This window comes from Sciurus carolinensis, chromosome 10, assembly GCF_902686445.1.
Source record: "Sciurus carolinensis chromosome 10, mSciCar1.2, whole genome shotgun sequence".
NCBI lineage: Eukaryota > Metazoa > Chordata > Mammalia > Rodentia > Sciuridae > Sciurus > Sciurus carolinensis.
Genome location: NC_062222.1, coordinates 61,551,233 through 61,568,385, shown reverse-complemented (window position 1 = coordinate 61,568,385; position 17,153 = coordinate 61,551,233). Strand labels below are relative to the sequence as shown.

The 17,153-nt window shown below is 38.8% G+C and overlaps 1 protein-coding gene across 1 annotated transcript in view; it reads left to right on the top strand.

Moving 5' to 3' along the window:
* The window catches only part of LOC124994208 (coiled-coil-helix-coiled-coil-helix domain-containing protein 2-like), a 113,252-nt gene extending 109,686 nt beyond the window's left edge, over positions 1–3,566 (top strand). Inside the window, exon 2 of the mRNA XM_047566003.1 lies at positions 2,778–3,566. Within this exon, the coding sequence (XP_047421959.1) occupies positions 2,778–3,286 (509 nt within the window). The 3' untranslated portion in view covers positions 3,287–3,566. The remainder of the gene's footprint in view (positions 1–2,777) is intronic.
* Positions 3,567–17,153: the final 13,587 nt, after the last annotated feature.

The following is a 17,153-nucleotide window of genomic DNA, read 5'->3' as shown; positions in this document are numbered from 1 at the left end:
CCTCAGCCTCCCGAGTAGTGGGCATGTGCCACAATGCCCAACGAGCCTTTATTTTTATATATTCATTCATTCAACAAATTTTTATTGAGAACTCATATGCATCCTAGGAATGTGCAACAGATAATCTCCCTGGGATATAAAACTCCAGGAAAAGTGTATAACTGAATAAATAATCCCAATAGGAGGCACTGGGGCAACACAGCAGGGAAACCTTAAGGAGTCAGGATAAGGTCTTTCAAGGAAAGTAATGTCAAAGTTCAGACTTGAATGAACAGAAATTAGGGAGGCAATAAGAAGGGTAGTTTAAAGGGGAAAAAATACTAAAATGTTTGGAAACCAGTGACACCATCATGCTTCAAAGGTAACTTTGCCACAGTTCAGAATAGGTTAAGAGCTGAGTGCAAAGGAGGAGATATGGCTGAAGAGAACTAGACAGGTTTTGAAATGCCTAATAAGCTGTTTTAAGAATTTAGATCTTCTAAGAGCAATGGAATCTGTCTGAAGAGTTTTAAGCTTTAAAACAACAAGATAAGACCTGTGTTTCAGAAAGATTAAGTAGTTTTGTTTTGTTTTTTCCTTTAAGGTCTTAAAACCAAGCAACCTCCCAAATCTTTATAATCACAACTTCTAAGGACCTCATTCATTATTTCCAAGTATTTGACATTTTTCCCGCACTTGAACAGAGGTATCCTAGTAGAATAATCTGTCCCCTCTGGTATCAAGTGATCAATTTGCATGTTGAGTTCTCTTAGCAGGGAGTTTCCAGGTACACTTGATCAAAGAGAGTAAAAGCGACCATTTATAAAGCATTCAGTTCATACCATGTTCCCTTCTGCAGGGCATTTTGTAGAAGAAATATTATGCAATCAGTAAAAATAACGAATTAGCCAGGTGTGGTGGCGGATGCCACTCTGGAGGCTGAGATAGAGTATCAAAGTTCAAGGGCATCCTGGGCAATTTAGCAAGATACTCTTTAAAATTTAAAAAAAAAATTTTTAAAAGGGCTTGGGTGTAAATTTTGGTAGAGCACTTGCCTAGCATGCACAAATGTGACAATGATGATGATGAAGAAGAAGGATGAAGAAAAGGAGGAAGAGGAAGAGAAGATGACAGTGAAGAACAGTTATTGCCATTAAAAACTCTCTAGGAGGTATTTCTGACCAAAACCAAAAACAAAAACAAATCAAGTGAAATGCAGGAAAGTGTCTCTACAATTTCATTTTTACAAAACCATGACATACCACCATATATGCATATATTAGTATATGTATGTAATGTTTATGTATGTTTAAGTATGATGATATGAGCCTTCATCACAGGATCTGAGTTGAATAAATTGACTCCTATTCGTTGAGTTTTCCATTTCCTTTTTCTATGTTCTTATATAAGTGCACACTTGACTGCACAAAACAAAACAACAAAAAGACCATCAACCAACTCCATCTAAGAACTTCAGATTAAACTATTGTTGTTGCTGCTTTTTAAAGGGACAGGGACTCAAGACAGTGTTGTTCTATTGGGAATTTGAGTTAGTTCTCAGAAGAGGGTTGTTATAAAAAAGAATAAGCCTGGCCATTTCCCAGGCTCTCTGACTTCCTCTCTTGTGATGTGATCTCTCCTTTTCCTACATGCTCTCTGTAAGGTATAAAGCCACCTTTCTCTCCCGTTACAGGAATTTTCCGCCTCCCAACCACTTGTCAATCTGCGCTCCACCTGACTCTTCCGATAGAGGAATTTCCGGCCTCCCCATCACCTGTCAGTCTGCATTCTGCCCGCCTCTTACGTTACAGGAATTTCCAGCTTTGGCTGGCACCATCTTGCTGCCTCCCACGTTCCATCCTAACATGTTATTGGTCCATCAGTCAGCCTGCAAGAATTCTCCTCCGCGATTGGTTCCTCCCAGCCCGTGAAATTCCAATATCTGGGAGAAGCCATATGCCATCTTTTCTTCTTTCCTTCCCTTCTTCTCCTCCCAAGTGGATGTGAATCGTCCGCATAAAATAAAGTCCCTTGTGTGAGATCTGTGTCTGAGGAGCGTTTTTCTGGGAGCCATCAACAGCCAAAACTGTCCCTAACACTCTCACCATTGTGATGCCATCCACAATGTAGCCCATGACAGTGTCAAACTGATGCCATGCCCTTGAAACTTTAGATGTCTGAACTAAATAAATCTCTCTTCTTCATAACGTTCCTTAGCCTCAGGTATGTCATTACAGTAACAACAACAAAAAAAGACTAATACAGACATAAATACATAAACATATATTTGGGGGATGTCATAATTTTTTGCAAAAATGGGGTTATAATTTCCTACATCTTGTGTTTTTTGCCTACCAGCTGTCATTTTATCTTCAATGTTATAATAAACATTATTCTTATTTTTTGGAATTTTTATTTCTGTACTATAGATCTAAAGCAGTAGAATTATTGAGTTGGAATACATATATATATATGTATATTCAGACTGAATTATTTTTTAAAAAGCTATATAATCCAGCTTTAACAATGAGATGAGAATACATTCTTCCTTCCTTTTGTTTCTTTTCTTTTCTTTTCTTTTTGGTACCAGGGATTGAACTCAGGGGCACTTAAACACTGAGTCCCATGTCCAGCCCTTTTTTGTATTTTATTTAGAGACAGGGTCTCTCTGAGTTGCTTAGGGCCTTGCTAAATTGCTGAGACTGGCTTTGAACTTGAGCTCATCCTGCCTCAACCTCCCAAGTTGCTGGGATTACAGGCATGTGCCACCAAGCCCAGTTTCCTTTGGTTTCTATCAGAAATAGAAAGCAGGTTTTGCTGGACACCGAGCCCAGCGCAGTTAGAATGCCGCGGAAGCTGGAGCCGCACCTCGCGCGTGGCGCCCCGGGCCAGCCGGGCCCCTCAGATGAGAGCTGCACCCAGGCCAGCACCAGCAGCTCAGCCGCCAGCTGCAGCCCCGCCAGCTGCAGTGGGCTCACCTGCTGCAGCACCCCAGCAGCCAGGTCTCATGGCCCAGATGGCGACCACTGCGGCAGGTGTGGCTGTGGGCTCTGCTGTGGGGCATACACTGGGCCATGCCATCACAGGAGGCTTCAGCGGAGGGAGTACTGTGGAGCCCTCAAAGCCCGATATCACCTACCAGGAGCCTCAAGGAACCCAGTCAGCGCAGCAGCAGCAACTTGGTGGCCCTTGCTTTTATGAAATAAAACAATTTTTGGAGTGTGCCCAGAACCAGGCTGATGTTAAGCTCTGTGAGGGTTTCAATGAGGTGCTGAAGCAGTGCAGAATTGCTAACGGATTAGTCTAATTGAGAGGCTCAAATTGAAGAAATGGAAAATCGGCTCTGATGACCAAGTAACTTTAGCATACAAATGTAATCGATAGTGAAAGTATGAAATGTAAGACTGCAGTGTAAATCCTCACCTAATAGCTTCAATGTTTCTGAATGGCAGCAAAAGAGAGTTCTAATTGTGTGGAAGTTCAGTGAGTTGGTTCAGATTTGGGACTGGTCAGATGTTTGTGTGCCCTCCTTAAGCCAGCTGTTCTGATGTCCTTTGAGTTTATTAGAATAAAGTGATTTTCTCCTGAAAAAAAAAGAAAGCAGGTTTTTAAACACTTATTAATTAATTAGCTTCAAATAGATGATTCACACACATGGTTCAATAATAAACAGGTACAGAACAGTATGCAGTAAAACAATTTCCTTTATTCCTGTCCTCTGTCCAGTTAGTTTCTCTTCTATGCAACTAATGGAACCAGTTTTGAGGCAAATTAATACATTCTATGCTCACAAAAACAAATATTAATGCATATTTTTCTCACCCAGTTCTCAGTTTTTGACACTTTTAAGCCTACTGTACACATTCTTCTTCTTCTTCTTTTTTTTTTTTTTAACAGGGATTGAACCCAGGGCCTTGTGCTTGCAAGGCAAGCACTCTACCAACTGAGCTATATCCCCAGTCCCACATTATTCTTTACCTATTTTTATGTCACAGTGATGATACTTAACCTCCTGACATCAACATTTTTGTGACCATTCTTTCATATCTATGTGTGTTTATATTTATAATTGCATAAAATGGATATTATCCATGCTGTTTTAAAATCTTTTAAATTGTGAACCATGCATTTATCTTTCAAAGAAACAAAGAAAGTCCTCTGCCTTCTCCATTTCAGTTGTCAATTTTATCCATTATTCTCTGTTATGGTTTGGATCTTATAAGTCAAATATCATCTAAACACATACCTCCACTCCTGATTTTCTCAATCTTGTTTTACACTTTGTTTTCCTTCCATAAGCAATGATCACTTTCTAATATGCCACAAAATTTACCTATTTATTAGTTTAGTGTTAGGTTGGGCAATTTACCTATCCCTGAGCTTGAGCTGGGATTGGAATCTAGGTTTCTTTATAACTATTTGAGTCAATTGATTCAGTCAACAAATACCTGCACAACACAATTCATTCATAGGCCCAATGCTTCTTATCTTACAGGGAATATAAGATTTCTTGAGGAGAAAAATATATTTTTTATACCTTTATTTTATTTTTATGTGGTGCTGAGGATAGAACCCAGGGCCTTAAGCATGCTAGGTGAGTGCTCTGCCACTGAGCCACAACCCCAGCCCAGAGAAAAATACTTTAAATGTGATGGAAAATTTTTTTATTTCCCTAGAGAGAGGTTATTTAGAACATAAATTCATATTAATTATGAACCACTTAATTATAAAAGTACTTCTTTTATTTTATGATTCTTTCCTACATATACAGAAATGTGTAAAATTAAATATCCTTTGCAGACTCAGTTCTTTTATCTTCAAATGTTGTAATGTTTATAGTAAACTTTGTGATTAGGGACTGGAATTCAGGCATAGAGAAGAACTGTTTGGTTTGTGACTCACTTATATGGATTTTGGGTGACTTGGTGCCTGTGGCAGTTCAGGCCTGTAATGGCAAATCATTGCTGGAGTAATGATTTTCTCCCTCCCTTTTGAATACCTCTACGGAATGGATAAGCACACCTCAACAGCTTAACTTACCTAGGCTGACTATTGCAAATACAGACATGGAAGTAGAGAGTTCTCCTCACCAAGGACAAAATATAACCCCCAAAGGCACACACTGAATGACCAAACTTCTCCAGTTACATCCTACCTGCCTATAGTTACCAGCCAGTTAACTGATATCAGAGGATGAATCTGCTAGGTTATACCTCATAATCCAATCATTTTGCCTCTGAATATTCTTATATTGTCTCACAAGTGAACTTTTGGGAGACACTCCATATCTAAACCATAATAAGGATGAACATTGGGGAACTTTGGAGATGCTGTAGTCAAATAAACATGTATTTATTAAGCACTTACTATATATACAGGGACAGTAAGTAGTATAGCAGGCACCTGGGAACAACATAGTTCCTGCTTTCCTGAACTTTATTATAACAAGTATTTATCTAAGTAGTAAACATGTTTTATATGGAGAAACCAAACCTTGGAGAAAAATACACCAAATAATTACTTCGCTGGACTGTGGGAATTGTATATGTAATGTATTTGTAAGTGCCTTGCACAGTTCTTAGTCTTAGAATTCATTATGAACTACATTAAAATGTTATCTAGAGAAAAATGGATGACCTTTCAAGCAGGTCCTCAATGTAATGTAGACCTCATAGTAGACTTGTAGGTCCAGAAATCCTGATTGGTGGCTGTCATTTTCCAAAGTTGATTTCATCATGTCCCCAACTTAGCTCCTCATCTCCCTGCTCCTCCTTTATTCCCTATCTCTGAGCCATCATCTATCTACATCACTGTCCTATCCCGAATTCTCCTCCCCCACCAGTCAATGCTTCTCACCATATCTTTTTTTTTTTTTTTTTTTTTTTTGGTGGTGCTGGGGATCGAACCCAGGGCCTTGTGCTTGCAAGGCAAGCACTCTACCAACTGAGCTATCTCCCCAGCCCACCATATCTTAAACTATCAAAAACTCCTGTCAATTTTTTTTTTTGGGGGGTCGAGTACTAGGGAGTAAACCTAGAGGCACTTTACCACTGAGATACCCAGCCCCTTTTATTTTTTATATTGAGACAAGACAAGTTCTAAGTTGCTGAGTCTAGCCTTGAAATTGTGTTCCTTCTGCCTTATCCTGCAAGTAGCTGGGATTTAGGTGTATACCTCCATGCCTGGAAAACCCTGTATATTTTATTTCATAAATTTGTTTCAAAATTTGAAACAAATTTCAGAGTCCATTTTCTTTTTCCATCTCCATTATTACAACCCTATCTAAATAACTGTCACATCTCCTTTGAAATATGACATTAACATCCTACTTGAACTTCAGAGGACTACTGAAATGGCCTTTTGATTTTAAAAAATTGAGAAACTGAAAAATAATATAATTAGCTCAAATGTATCTCTCTCATAGATTTACCATTTTTCTAAATGTGCATTATGTCTTTCTCTATATCTAAATAAAAAATTTCTCCTAAACTCTTTGAAAGAAACTTTCAGACAGCTTTACCCCTAAACACTTCTGCATGAATATACTGTTAAGAACTTTCTCCTTCATAAACACATTATACCTTCTATATAAACACATTATATCACATATCATCATATTTCAGAAAATTAACAATAATTCCATAATAACATTTAATATACAATCTACATTTAGAATTTTCCAATTTTCCCAAAAATGTCTTGGACATTTAAAAAATATTATCCTTCTTCCATGTAGGACCAATCAATATTTACATATTGCATTTGGTTATTGGGTTTCTTTCATCTCTTTTCATTTAGGAAAGCCACCACCACCTCCAACATTTTGTTGTTGCTGCTGCTGTTTTGTTTTTCTAGCTTTGTCTTGTTTGACAAATCTAGATCTGGATTTTTTTGTCATTGCTGCTTGTAGTAATGAGGATTGAAACCCAAGCCTCCCTCATGCTAGGCAAGCTACATCCCCAGCCTAGATAGACTTTTTTATAATGTTATTTAACTTATTCCTATGGCTCCTGTATATTCTATAAACTGGAAGCAAGATAGAGATCAACTAGATTATTTTAAATATTTTTGTTATGACTATTTATAGAAGTTTGTACTTCTGTATTCAATTGTAGGGCTGCCATCACAAAGTACCATAAACCAGATGGCTTACATAATAGAAATTTATTTTCATACAATTCTGGAGACTTGGAGTCTGAGATCAATGTGTCATCTGGGGGGTAGGAATGTAGCTCACTATACAATATCATGAGGAAAGTGAATTGCAAAGACACCAAGAAAAAATATAAGGTCTTGTGTATAAGTGCATGAACTCTCAAGTTTCTCAAGATTCCACTTGAGAGTAAGATAAGCTTGAATAGACAAAAGAAGAGGGGAAAACGAAGGTGAAAAAATAAAACACAGCAGAGATACACATGCACCTGTAACCTTAACTGCTCAGGAGGCTGACATGAAGATTGCAAATTTGAGACCAGTCTTAGCAACTAAACAAGACCCTATCTCAAAATAAAAAATAAAATGGGTTGGGGATATAGCTCAGTGGCAGAGTGCCCCTGGGGTCAATCCCCACTGTTGGAGAGAAGAGAAAGAGAAAATACAACATAGAATTTATTCTTTAATGTTACTGAAAAAAAATCAAGTACCATGGGCTTTACTTGGAATTCAAATTCTATTTTTTTGTTCACAAAAAGGAATTATAGTAACGTGCTAGTCAGTTTTCAATTTCTATTACAAAATACTTGAGATAATTTATAAAGAAGAAAGGTTTATTTTGGTTCACAGTTTTGGAGGTTTCAGTCCACAGTCAGTAGACCCCATTGTTTTTGAGTCATGGGAATGCAGCATATCATGAGTGCACAGAGGAACAAAAATGTTCACCTCATGACTGGAAAGTTAAAAAAAGAAGATGATGATGATGATGAAGGAGGAGAGGAAGAAGAGAAGGAAGAGGAGGAGAGAAGGAAGTGGAGGGGAACCGAAAGTAAAAAAACAAATTAAAAAGAAGAAGAAGAAAAGGAGACCCAGCTTCCTTCAAATGACCTGAAGTCTCCCATAGGCCCACCTCTTAAAGATTCCACCACATCCCAATGGTGCTGCAAACTAAGGACCAAGCCTTTAACATATGGAACTTTGGAGAACATTCTAGAACCAAACTAAAGCAGGCACCCCACAAAATATGGCAGTTATAAAAAGAGTGAAAAAACATGCAGTATTTTTAGTCCTCTAAATTGGTGATGGTAGTTGCCAGAAGTTGGAAGTTTTGTTTGTTTGTTTGTTTGTTTGCGGTGCTGGGAGTAAGTTGGAAGTTTTAAAATGTACATATAGGGATGGAAGCATTATCAATTCTACTAGAGTTAAGAAGATTAAGGACCTCTTTGCAGAATTTCTTAATTGAGACCAATCACAGAATGCTAGGGGTTCTGTGAGCTCCCTGAAATTATGTGCAATCCATCTTGTGCACATGAAGTTCTAGAAAGGAATTCTATAGTGTTTTAAATATCATATTCCTAAAATAAGTTTATGACTGTGCCTTCTATTCTTCCAAATTCAGAACCATTACTCTGGTAAAAAGAAACTATTTGCTTACAAATTGGTAATATTTGCCTTAGTTTCTTGTTACCAAGAAAATAAGATTTATTTAGCTGTATAATCATCTTGCCTTTTACATTTTATATTTGTGTGTGGGAGGTAAGATTAGTTCACACAAGTTTTCATTACCAAGCAGGTGTGGCTTACTTTTCTAAGATCCAAGTTAAGGAGGGATCCAGATTTGCAAATCTCATTTTTAATCTCTGTTACTGTTTATTTTTTGTTTGGTTACCTAATCCAGTTCTAGTTTGAAAATATTGCTTCTTCCTCAAATTTCTTCATGACTTCTTGTGGTAAATATAAAGCAAAAAGAATAAAACAATTCTCACAAAGTATTTCTTCTAAATTAATGAAAAAGCAAAAATTTTCACTGAGCTAATTTCAAAAATAACAGGTAATTAACTGGAATTTTCTAGCCATACATAAGTACATATTTCTTCCTCCTCCTCCTCTTCCTCTTCTTCATCTTCTTATTATTTATGGTACTAGGAATTGAACCTAGGGGTGTTTAACCATTGAGTCACGTCCCTAGTTCTTTTTTCGAGTGGGGAAACCAGGGATTGAACTCGGGGCACTCCACTGAGACACATCCCCTATTTTGTATTTTATTTAGAGACAGGGTCTCACTGAGTTGCTTAGTGCCTCGATTTTGCTGAGGCTGGTTTTGAATTCCTGCCTCAGCTTCCTGAACCACTGGGATTACAGGCGTGTGCCACCTAGTCCTTTTTTTTTTAAATTGTTGTTCTTTTTAAATACACATGACAGTAGAGTGTATTTTGACATTATACATAAAGGTAGTATAACTTATTCTAATCAGGATTCTATTCTTGTGGTTGTACATGAAGTGGAGTTTCACTGGTGGTATATTCATATATGAACATAGGAAAGTTATGTTTGATTTATTCTATTCCCAGTCCTTTTATTTTGAGATGGGTCTTCTAAGTTAAGTAAGGCCTCACTAAATTGCTAAGGCTGACCTTGAACTTGCAATCCTCCTGCCTCAGTCACCTGTGTTGCTGGGATTACAGACATGGGCGACCACTTGTGGGATAAGTACATATTTTAAACACTTAATCAAAAATGTGAAATATGCTAGACCTGGTGACACATGTTGGCAATCCCTGCTTCTCTGGAGGCTAAGGCAGGCGGATCATAAGTTCGAGGTCACCCTCACCAACCAGTCTTAAAATAAAAAATAAAAAGGGCTGAAGAGGTAACTCAGTGGTAGAGCATCCTTGGGTTTAATACCTAGTACCAAGAAAAAAAAGGCAATTTCTATCCCCACAGGAATCTTTGAAGTAATAATTTGTTTCTGGAATTTTAGTGACCACATTGAGTTGTCCTGAAAACAAAATTCTATTTTATGGTCTATAAAGCTTTATGGTCTGTAAGTTCCAGGAATTTAATCTTAACCAAATTGAATTACATAAAACACTTTAACACAAATTATAAATAATGATTAACTAGATATTTCTGTGATTAACTAGATATTTCTAGAAAAGAGTTGACTTTAATCTCATTTATACTCCTGATAAAGAAGCATTAAATAATGTGTGAAATAATTCTGGCAAAGAAGGAAGAACATATGAGGACACATAAAGCCTATTAAAAAATGACTTTTTTGACCAGGCATGGTGGTGCACACCTGTAATCCCAGTAGTGTGGGAGGCTGAGGAAGAAGGATCACAAGTTTGAGGGCAGCCTCAGCAATTTAGTGAGGCCCTAAGCAACTTAGCAAAACTCTGTCTCAAAATAAAATACATAAAGGGCTGGGGATATGGCTCAGTGATAAAGAGCCCCTGGTTAAATTCCTGATATCAGAGACAGAGAGAGAGACAGAGAGAGAGAGAGAGAGAGAGAGAGAGAGAGAAAGATGATTTTCTTGGACCCAGGTACTCAAAATTTGAGGCAAAGAGAAAAACAGCATAAGATTTCCAGACGGTTTCTGAGTATGGGAATTTAAAGATGGGAGGAAAGAAACATTTTAATTCTAATTGGAAGAATCAGTATACTCAAGACAAAAATGTAGAAAAAATATTTGGATATGCTCTATTGCTGCATAACAAAGCACCTTTAGTGGCTTAGAATGGTAGCCATTTTATTGTATCTCATCCTTTTGTAGATCAGAAATTGGAAGCATGCCTTGCTAAGTGATTCAGATTTTATCGCTTTGTTTTCATTTACTAGCTAGAATACTTTTATAAAGTATTCCCTCATCTAGTCTCTTATTACCTACCAGAAGCCAAAATTTGATTCTTCTCATCTACTTTCCAGTTTTTATCATAATGAATTGTCTTCTTTCAGCTTACAAAATCAACCATTTTTAAAACATTTTAAAAAGTACCTTAAGAAATCATGTACTTAAACATATTTGATGACTGGGCTCTGTTGTGTACACCTGAAATCCCAGCAACTAGGGAGGCTGAGGCAGGAGGATCAAAGAGCCTCAGCAACTTAGTTAAGACCCTGTCTCAAAATAAAAAATAAAAAGGGCTGAGGATGTAGTTCAGGGGTTCACTCTGGGTTCAATTACCAGTATCAAAAACAAATAACATATTCAATGGTTTTCAAATCATTGCGATTTTTGATCTTACTGAAGCTCAAAATGCCCCATTTTTGGCCAGTGGGAGCCTCTTCAAATTAACCCTATGATCTTTTTGACATGGTGTTAGTACTCTTTGATAACTTCCATGCTTTTGGTAGAGGAAGATATTTCAGGCTCACTAGTACATTTCCTGTCACAGATTTGAATCTGCCCTTTTCATAAGAAGTCCTGGTTTCCTTCAGTGATAATTGATATTTCAAGACGACAATCTTGCTGCTAGGGATGTATGCTGGACAAATCAGTTCTTACGCCTTTTCAGTAGGCACAGATAGGAAACACACACATTTTGTGTGTGTGTGTGTGGGGGGGGTGCATTATATCAAACTTCATAAATTCATACTGATATTTTCAATTCAAACAAAGGACCACTCTCTTGCACTCTGGTCTCTATTATTCTATATTTCCTTTAATCTATTCTGTGAATCCTGGTTCTCAAAAAAAAAAAAAAAAAAAAAAGGAAATAAAAGAATTTAAATATTTTAAAAATATATCCAACAATATGTAAACCGAAGTCTCACATTAATAGTTCTAAAACACTCCAATAAATTATTGAAAAGTTTAAAAAGGTTTTTTTTTGCCTATTTTCTTACCATTCTCTTCCCATTTAAAAGGTTGTGTATTTTCAGTCATTACATACTATACCATCTTCCTTTTAACCTCGTATTGTATGCATTCTACAAGTTATATATTAACTATATAGTTAATGTTCAATAGCTATCATTGCCTCAGTGGAGGCTTTGGTTTTTTTTCAAGCTCATTCTCTGAAGGACACCTCAGTAGTACTCATGAAAATAGCCACAAAGTTCTCCCCTTCTCCTTTCTTTTTTTTAGCAATACTGGGGATTGAAGCAAGGGATACCCTGAATTATATAACCACTGATCACCAGGCCTTTTAAAATTTTTAAATTTCAAGACAGTTCTCACAAAGTTGCCCAGGTTGGCCTCACATTTGTAACCCTCCTGCTTGAGCCTCCTGAGTTGCTGAGATTACAGTTATGCGCTGCCCCACCTGGTAGGTACAGAGTTTAACAACACATTAATGGTGTGTTTGTGCCCGTATATTTGAAAGGCACTTTTTCTTGACAAAAAATTCTTGGGCATCTTTTTTTTTTGTTTCCCCTTGGATGGGAGGTTGTGGGGGATATTTTTATGACCAGTATTTAGATTCTGACTATAGTAGATGTTTCATAATTCTCCCAGAGAAGCCAGCGTGATATTTTAAAAACATGAATCAGAGCTGGGTGCATGCCTGTAATCTCAATGACTCAGGAGGCTGAGGCAGGAGGATCTCAAGTTCCAGGCCAGCCTGAACAATTTAGGGAGACCCTCGTCAACGCAGCAAGGCCCCATATCAAAATAAAAAAATAAAAAGGACCAGAGATGTATTTCAGTGGTAAATCACCCCTGGGTTCAATCCTCATTGCCAATATATTAATTAATTAATTAATAGAATAAAAACATGAATCAGAGGCTGGGGATATAACCTAGTGGTGTAGCTCTTGCCTAACATGAATAAGACCCTGGGTTCTATCCCCAGCACCAAAGGGAAAAAAAAAAAGTCTTGGTTTGCTGTTTGGTGGCATTACTGTGCCAGGCCCCCTTGACACTGTGCATTTAAACTTAGGAAGTGTTGGGGCCCAAGACATGATATCCCAAAGTATTGTGCTTTGGCATGCTGAGTAGTTGGAACTAAAGGAGACTGAATGGCCTCTGAAGCAGCCTCAAAAGCAAGCTCTTTCTGACCTCTTGTCCTCTAGCGTCTTTCTTTTTTCTTTTTTTTTTATGGGGGGGAGGGGTACTGGGGACTGAACTCAGGGGCAAGTGACCACTGAGCCACATCCCCAGCCCTTTTAGAGACAGGGTCTCATTTTTGTTGTTATGCCTAACATACAAAATAAAGATAGGATTTTGAAGACTGCGAGAGAAAAGCATCAGATTACATATAGGGGGAAACCAATATGGTTATCAGCAGATTTCTCAACCCAGGCCCTAAAAGCTAGAAGGGCTTGGAACAACATATTGAAGCTCTGAAAGAACACGGTTGCGGGTTTTCAAGATGGCGGACTAGAGGGCGGCTGCATTTCACGTTGCTCCAGGACGCAGGATTCAAAAGAGGAGATAGTGAGAGGCTTGGGACCAACTCAAACCGCCGGGTGAGTCTCTCCCTTTGGGGAGGCATCCCGGATGGGGCGGTAGCCCCGGAACGCAGGGAACCTGGTGAAGTAGAGTTGCTCGGCGAGACGCCCCTCCCCCCACAGGAGCGGTAAACACGGACAACTGGGATCATCGTAGAGGAGGCGGCTCAGCACAGCGCTTGGACTCGGAGCAAACACTGGGGCTCCGGGCGGCTGCCTGAGGAGGAGCTGCGTGGCGAGCTGTTTGAACTCAGAGCGAGCGCTCCTGAACACCGGGGGGTTGCCCGGAGGAAGAGGAGGAGCGTGGCAGGTCGCTTGACCTAGGAGTGACTGCATCAGAGCCACAGGCAGTTGCCAGAGGAGGAGCTGCGTGGCGAGCTGTTAGAACTCAGAACGACCGCTCCAGAACATCGGTGGCCTGCCTGGAGAAGGAGCACGGTGGGTCACTTGGTCTCTGAGCCACCGCTCCTGAACACCTGGGGGGCTACCCCGAGGAGGAGGAGGAGGAACAGGGCGGGTCACTTGGACTCAGAGTGACTGCCTAGGGCTACGGGTGGTTGGCGGGAGGAGGAGACGCGAAGTGAGTTGCTTGGACTCCTAGTGACTGCGTCGGAAACCGGGCCGCTGTCCGGAGGAGGAGGTGTGTGGCGGCTCTCTGGGTATCGGAGCTATTGTACAGAGCTCCAGGTGGCGGCTCAGAGGAGGGGCCGCATAGCCAGGCAATTAGGTGCAGAGCAGGGTCCCAGGAGCTAGGTGGCTTCTTGCTGGAAGAGCCGCACAGAGACACACCTAGGGGCGGAGAGAAGTTTCCAGGACTGCAGGCAGATTCTCTGGGAGAGGCAGCCTAAGGAGACTCACCTGCGAAGGGTGAGGCTCCCAGGCCCAGGACGTAGGTCCGGGCCCCTGGGAACGTTGCAGAGGAAGACAACCCAGCCCAGGTGGTAGTTGTAGATTGAGGGGAACCTCTAGGAGGGCAACTGACCAGCGAGAGGTCCCAACCGAGTGAGTCTTCCCTGCCGGGGGAGGTTTTCCCACAGGGAAGGTAAAACCAGAGACACAGGCACAAACAGGACTTGCCTCAGCCCACAGCCTAGTTCCCCATTGGATGACCATTGGTCATCAAGTGGAGGCACCTCTGCCCGCTAGCAGGGAATATACGCCACCTGAGGGTCACCACCCCTAGAGAGGCAGCTTCTTAGTGGAGCTCCGCATTATCAACTTCCTCCAAGACTTCAGGCTACTGAAGGATAAGAGAGGATATACTAGCAATCTTCAGGGACATTATAAGTCGATAGAGGAAATCTGCAATATCTTAATGACCCACTGATTCCTGAACAATATGAGAAAACAAGGGAAGAAAATGCCCCAAACAAATCTAGATGTTACATCAATAAAATCCAATGACAGCATGGCACAAGAAATGACAGAAAGGGAGTTCAGAATGTACATAATTAAAATGATTAGGGAAGCAAATGATGAGATGAAAGAGCAAATGCAGGTATTGAATGATCGTACCAATCGACAGTTAACAGAGCAAATTCAGGAAGCAAAAGATCATTTCAATAAAGAGTTAGAGATATTGAAAAAAAACCAAACAGAAATCCTTGAAATGAAGGAAACAATAAACCAAATTAAGAACTTCATAGAAAGCATAACCAATAGGATAGAACACCTGGAAGACAGAACTTCAGATATTGAAGACAAAATATTTAACTTCGAAAACAAAGTTGAACAAACAGAGAAGATGGTAAGAAATCATGAACAGAATCTCCAAGAACTGTGGGATATCATGAAAAGGCCAAATTTGAGAATTATTGGGATTGAGGAAGGCTTAGAGAAACAAACCAAAGGAATGAACAATCTATTCAATGAAATAATATCAGAAAATTTACCAAATCTGAAGAATGAAATGGAAAATCAAGTCCAAGAGGCTTATAGGACTCCAAATACACAAAATTGCAACAGACCCACACCAAGGTACATTATAATCAAAATACCTAACATACAAAATAAAGACAGAATTTTAAAGGCTGTGAGAGAAAAGAACCAAATTACATTCAGGGGGAAACCAATACGGATATCAGCAGATTTTTCAATTCAGACCCTAAAAGCTACAAGGGCCTGGAACAACATTTTTCAAGCTCTGAAAGAAAATGGATGCCAACCAAGAATCTTATACCCAGCAAAACTTACCTTCAAATTTGACAATGAAATAAAATCATTCCATGATAAACAAAAGCTAAAAGAATTTACAAAAAGAAAGCCAGCATTACAGAACATTCTCAGCAAAATATTTCATGAGGAAGAGATAAAAAACAAAGAAGCAAATCAGCAAAGGGAGGAATTATCCTAAAGGAACTGTCAAATAAAGGAGGAACCAAGATGTGTCAAAAATTTTAAATATGAACCAAATGACCGGGAATACAAATCATATCTCAATAATAACCCTGAATGTTAATGGCCTGAATTCATCAATCAAAAGACATAGACTGGCAGATTGGATTAAAAAGAAAGATCCAACAATATTTTGCCTGCAAGAGACTCACCTCATAGAAAGAGATACCCATAGACTAAAGGTGAAAGGATGGGGAAAAACATACCATGCACATGGACTCAGCAAAAAAGCTGGAGTATCCATCCTCATCTCAGATAATGTGGACTTCAAGCCAATGTTAGTCAGAAGGGATAAAGAAGGACATTTCATACTGCTTAAGGGAAGCATAAATCAGCAAGATATAACAATCATAAACATCTATGCCCCAAACAGTGGCTCATCCATGTATGTTAAACAAATCCTTCTCAATTTTAGAAACCAAATAGACCATAACACAATAATACTAGGTGATTTTAACACGCCTCTCTCACCATTGGACAGATCTTCTAAACAAAAATTGAACAAAGAAACCATAGATCTCAATAAAACAATCAATAATTTAGACATAACAGACATTTATAGAATATACCATCCAACCAAGAGCGAATACACTTTCTTCTCAGCAGCACATGGATCCTTCTCTAAAATAGACCATATATTATGCCACAAAGCTAATGTCAGCAAATACAAGAAGATAGAGACACTACCTTGTATTCTATCAGATCATAATGGATTGAAGTTAGAAATAAATGAAAGAGTAAAAAACAGAAACTACTCCAACACCTGGAGATTAAACAATATGCTATTATATGATGAATGGATAACAGAAGATATTAGGAAGGAAACTAAAAAATTCTTAGAGGTAAACGAGAACAAAGAAACATCATATCAAAATCTCTGGGACACTATGAAAGCAGTACTTAGAGGAAGATTTATTTCATGGAGCGCATTTAATAAAAGAAGTAAAACTCAAAAAATAAATGACCTAACACTACAGCTCAAAGCCCTAGAAAAAGAAGAACAGACCAACACCAAAAGTAGTAGAAGACAGGAAATAGTTAAACTGAGAGCTGAAATCAACGAAATTGAAACAAAAGAAACAATACAAAAAATTGACAAAATAAATACTTGGTTCTTCGAAAAAATAAACAAAATTGATAAACCTTTAGCCACACTAACAAAGAGAAGACGAGAGAAAACCCAAATCACCAAAATTCGGAATGAACAAGGAAATATCACAACAGACAGGACTGAAATACAAAACATAATTAGAAGCTATTTTGAAAATCTATACTCCAACAAAATAGAAAATTTCGAAGACATCAACAGGTTTCTAGAGACATATGAATTGCTTAAACTGAACGAGGAGGACATACACAATTTAAATAGACCAATTTCAAGTAATGAAATAGAAGAAGTCATCAAAAGCCTACCAACAAAGAAAAGTCCAGGACCAGATGGGTTTTCAGCC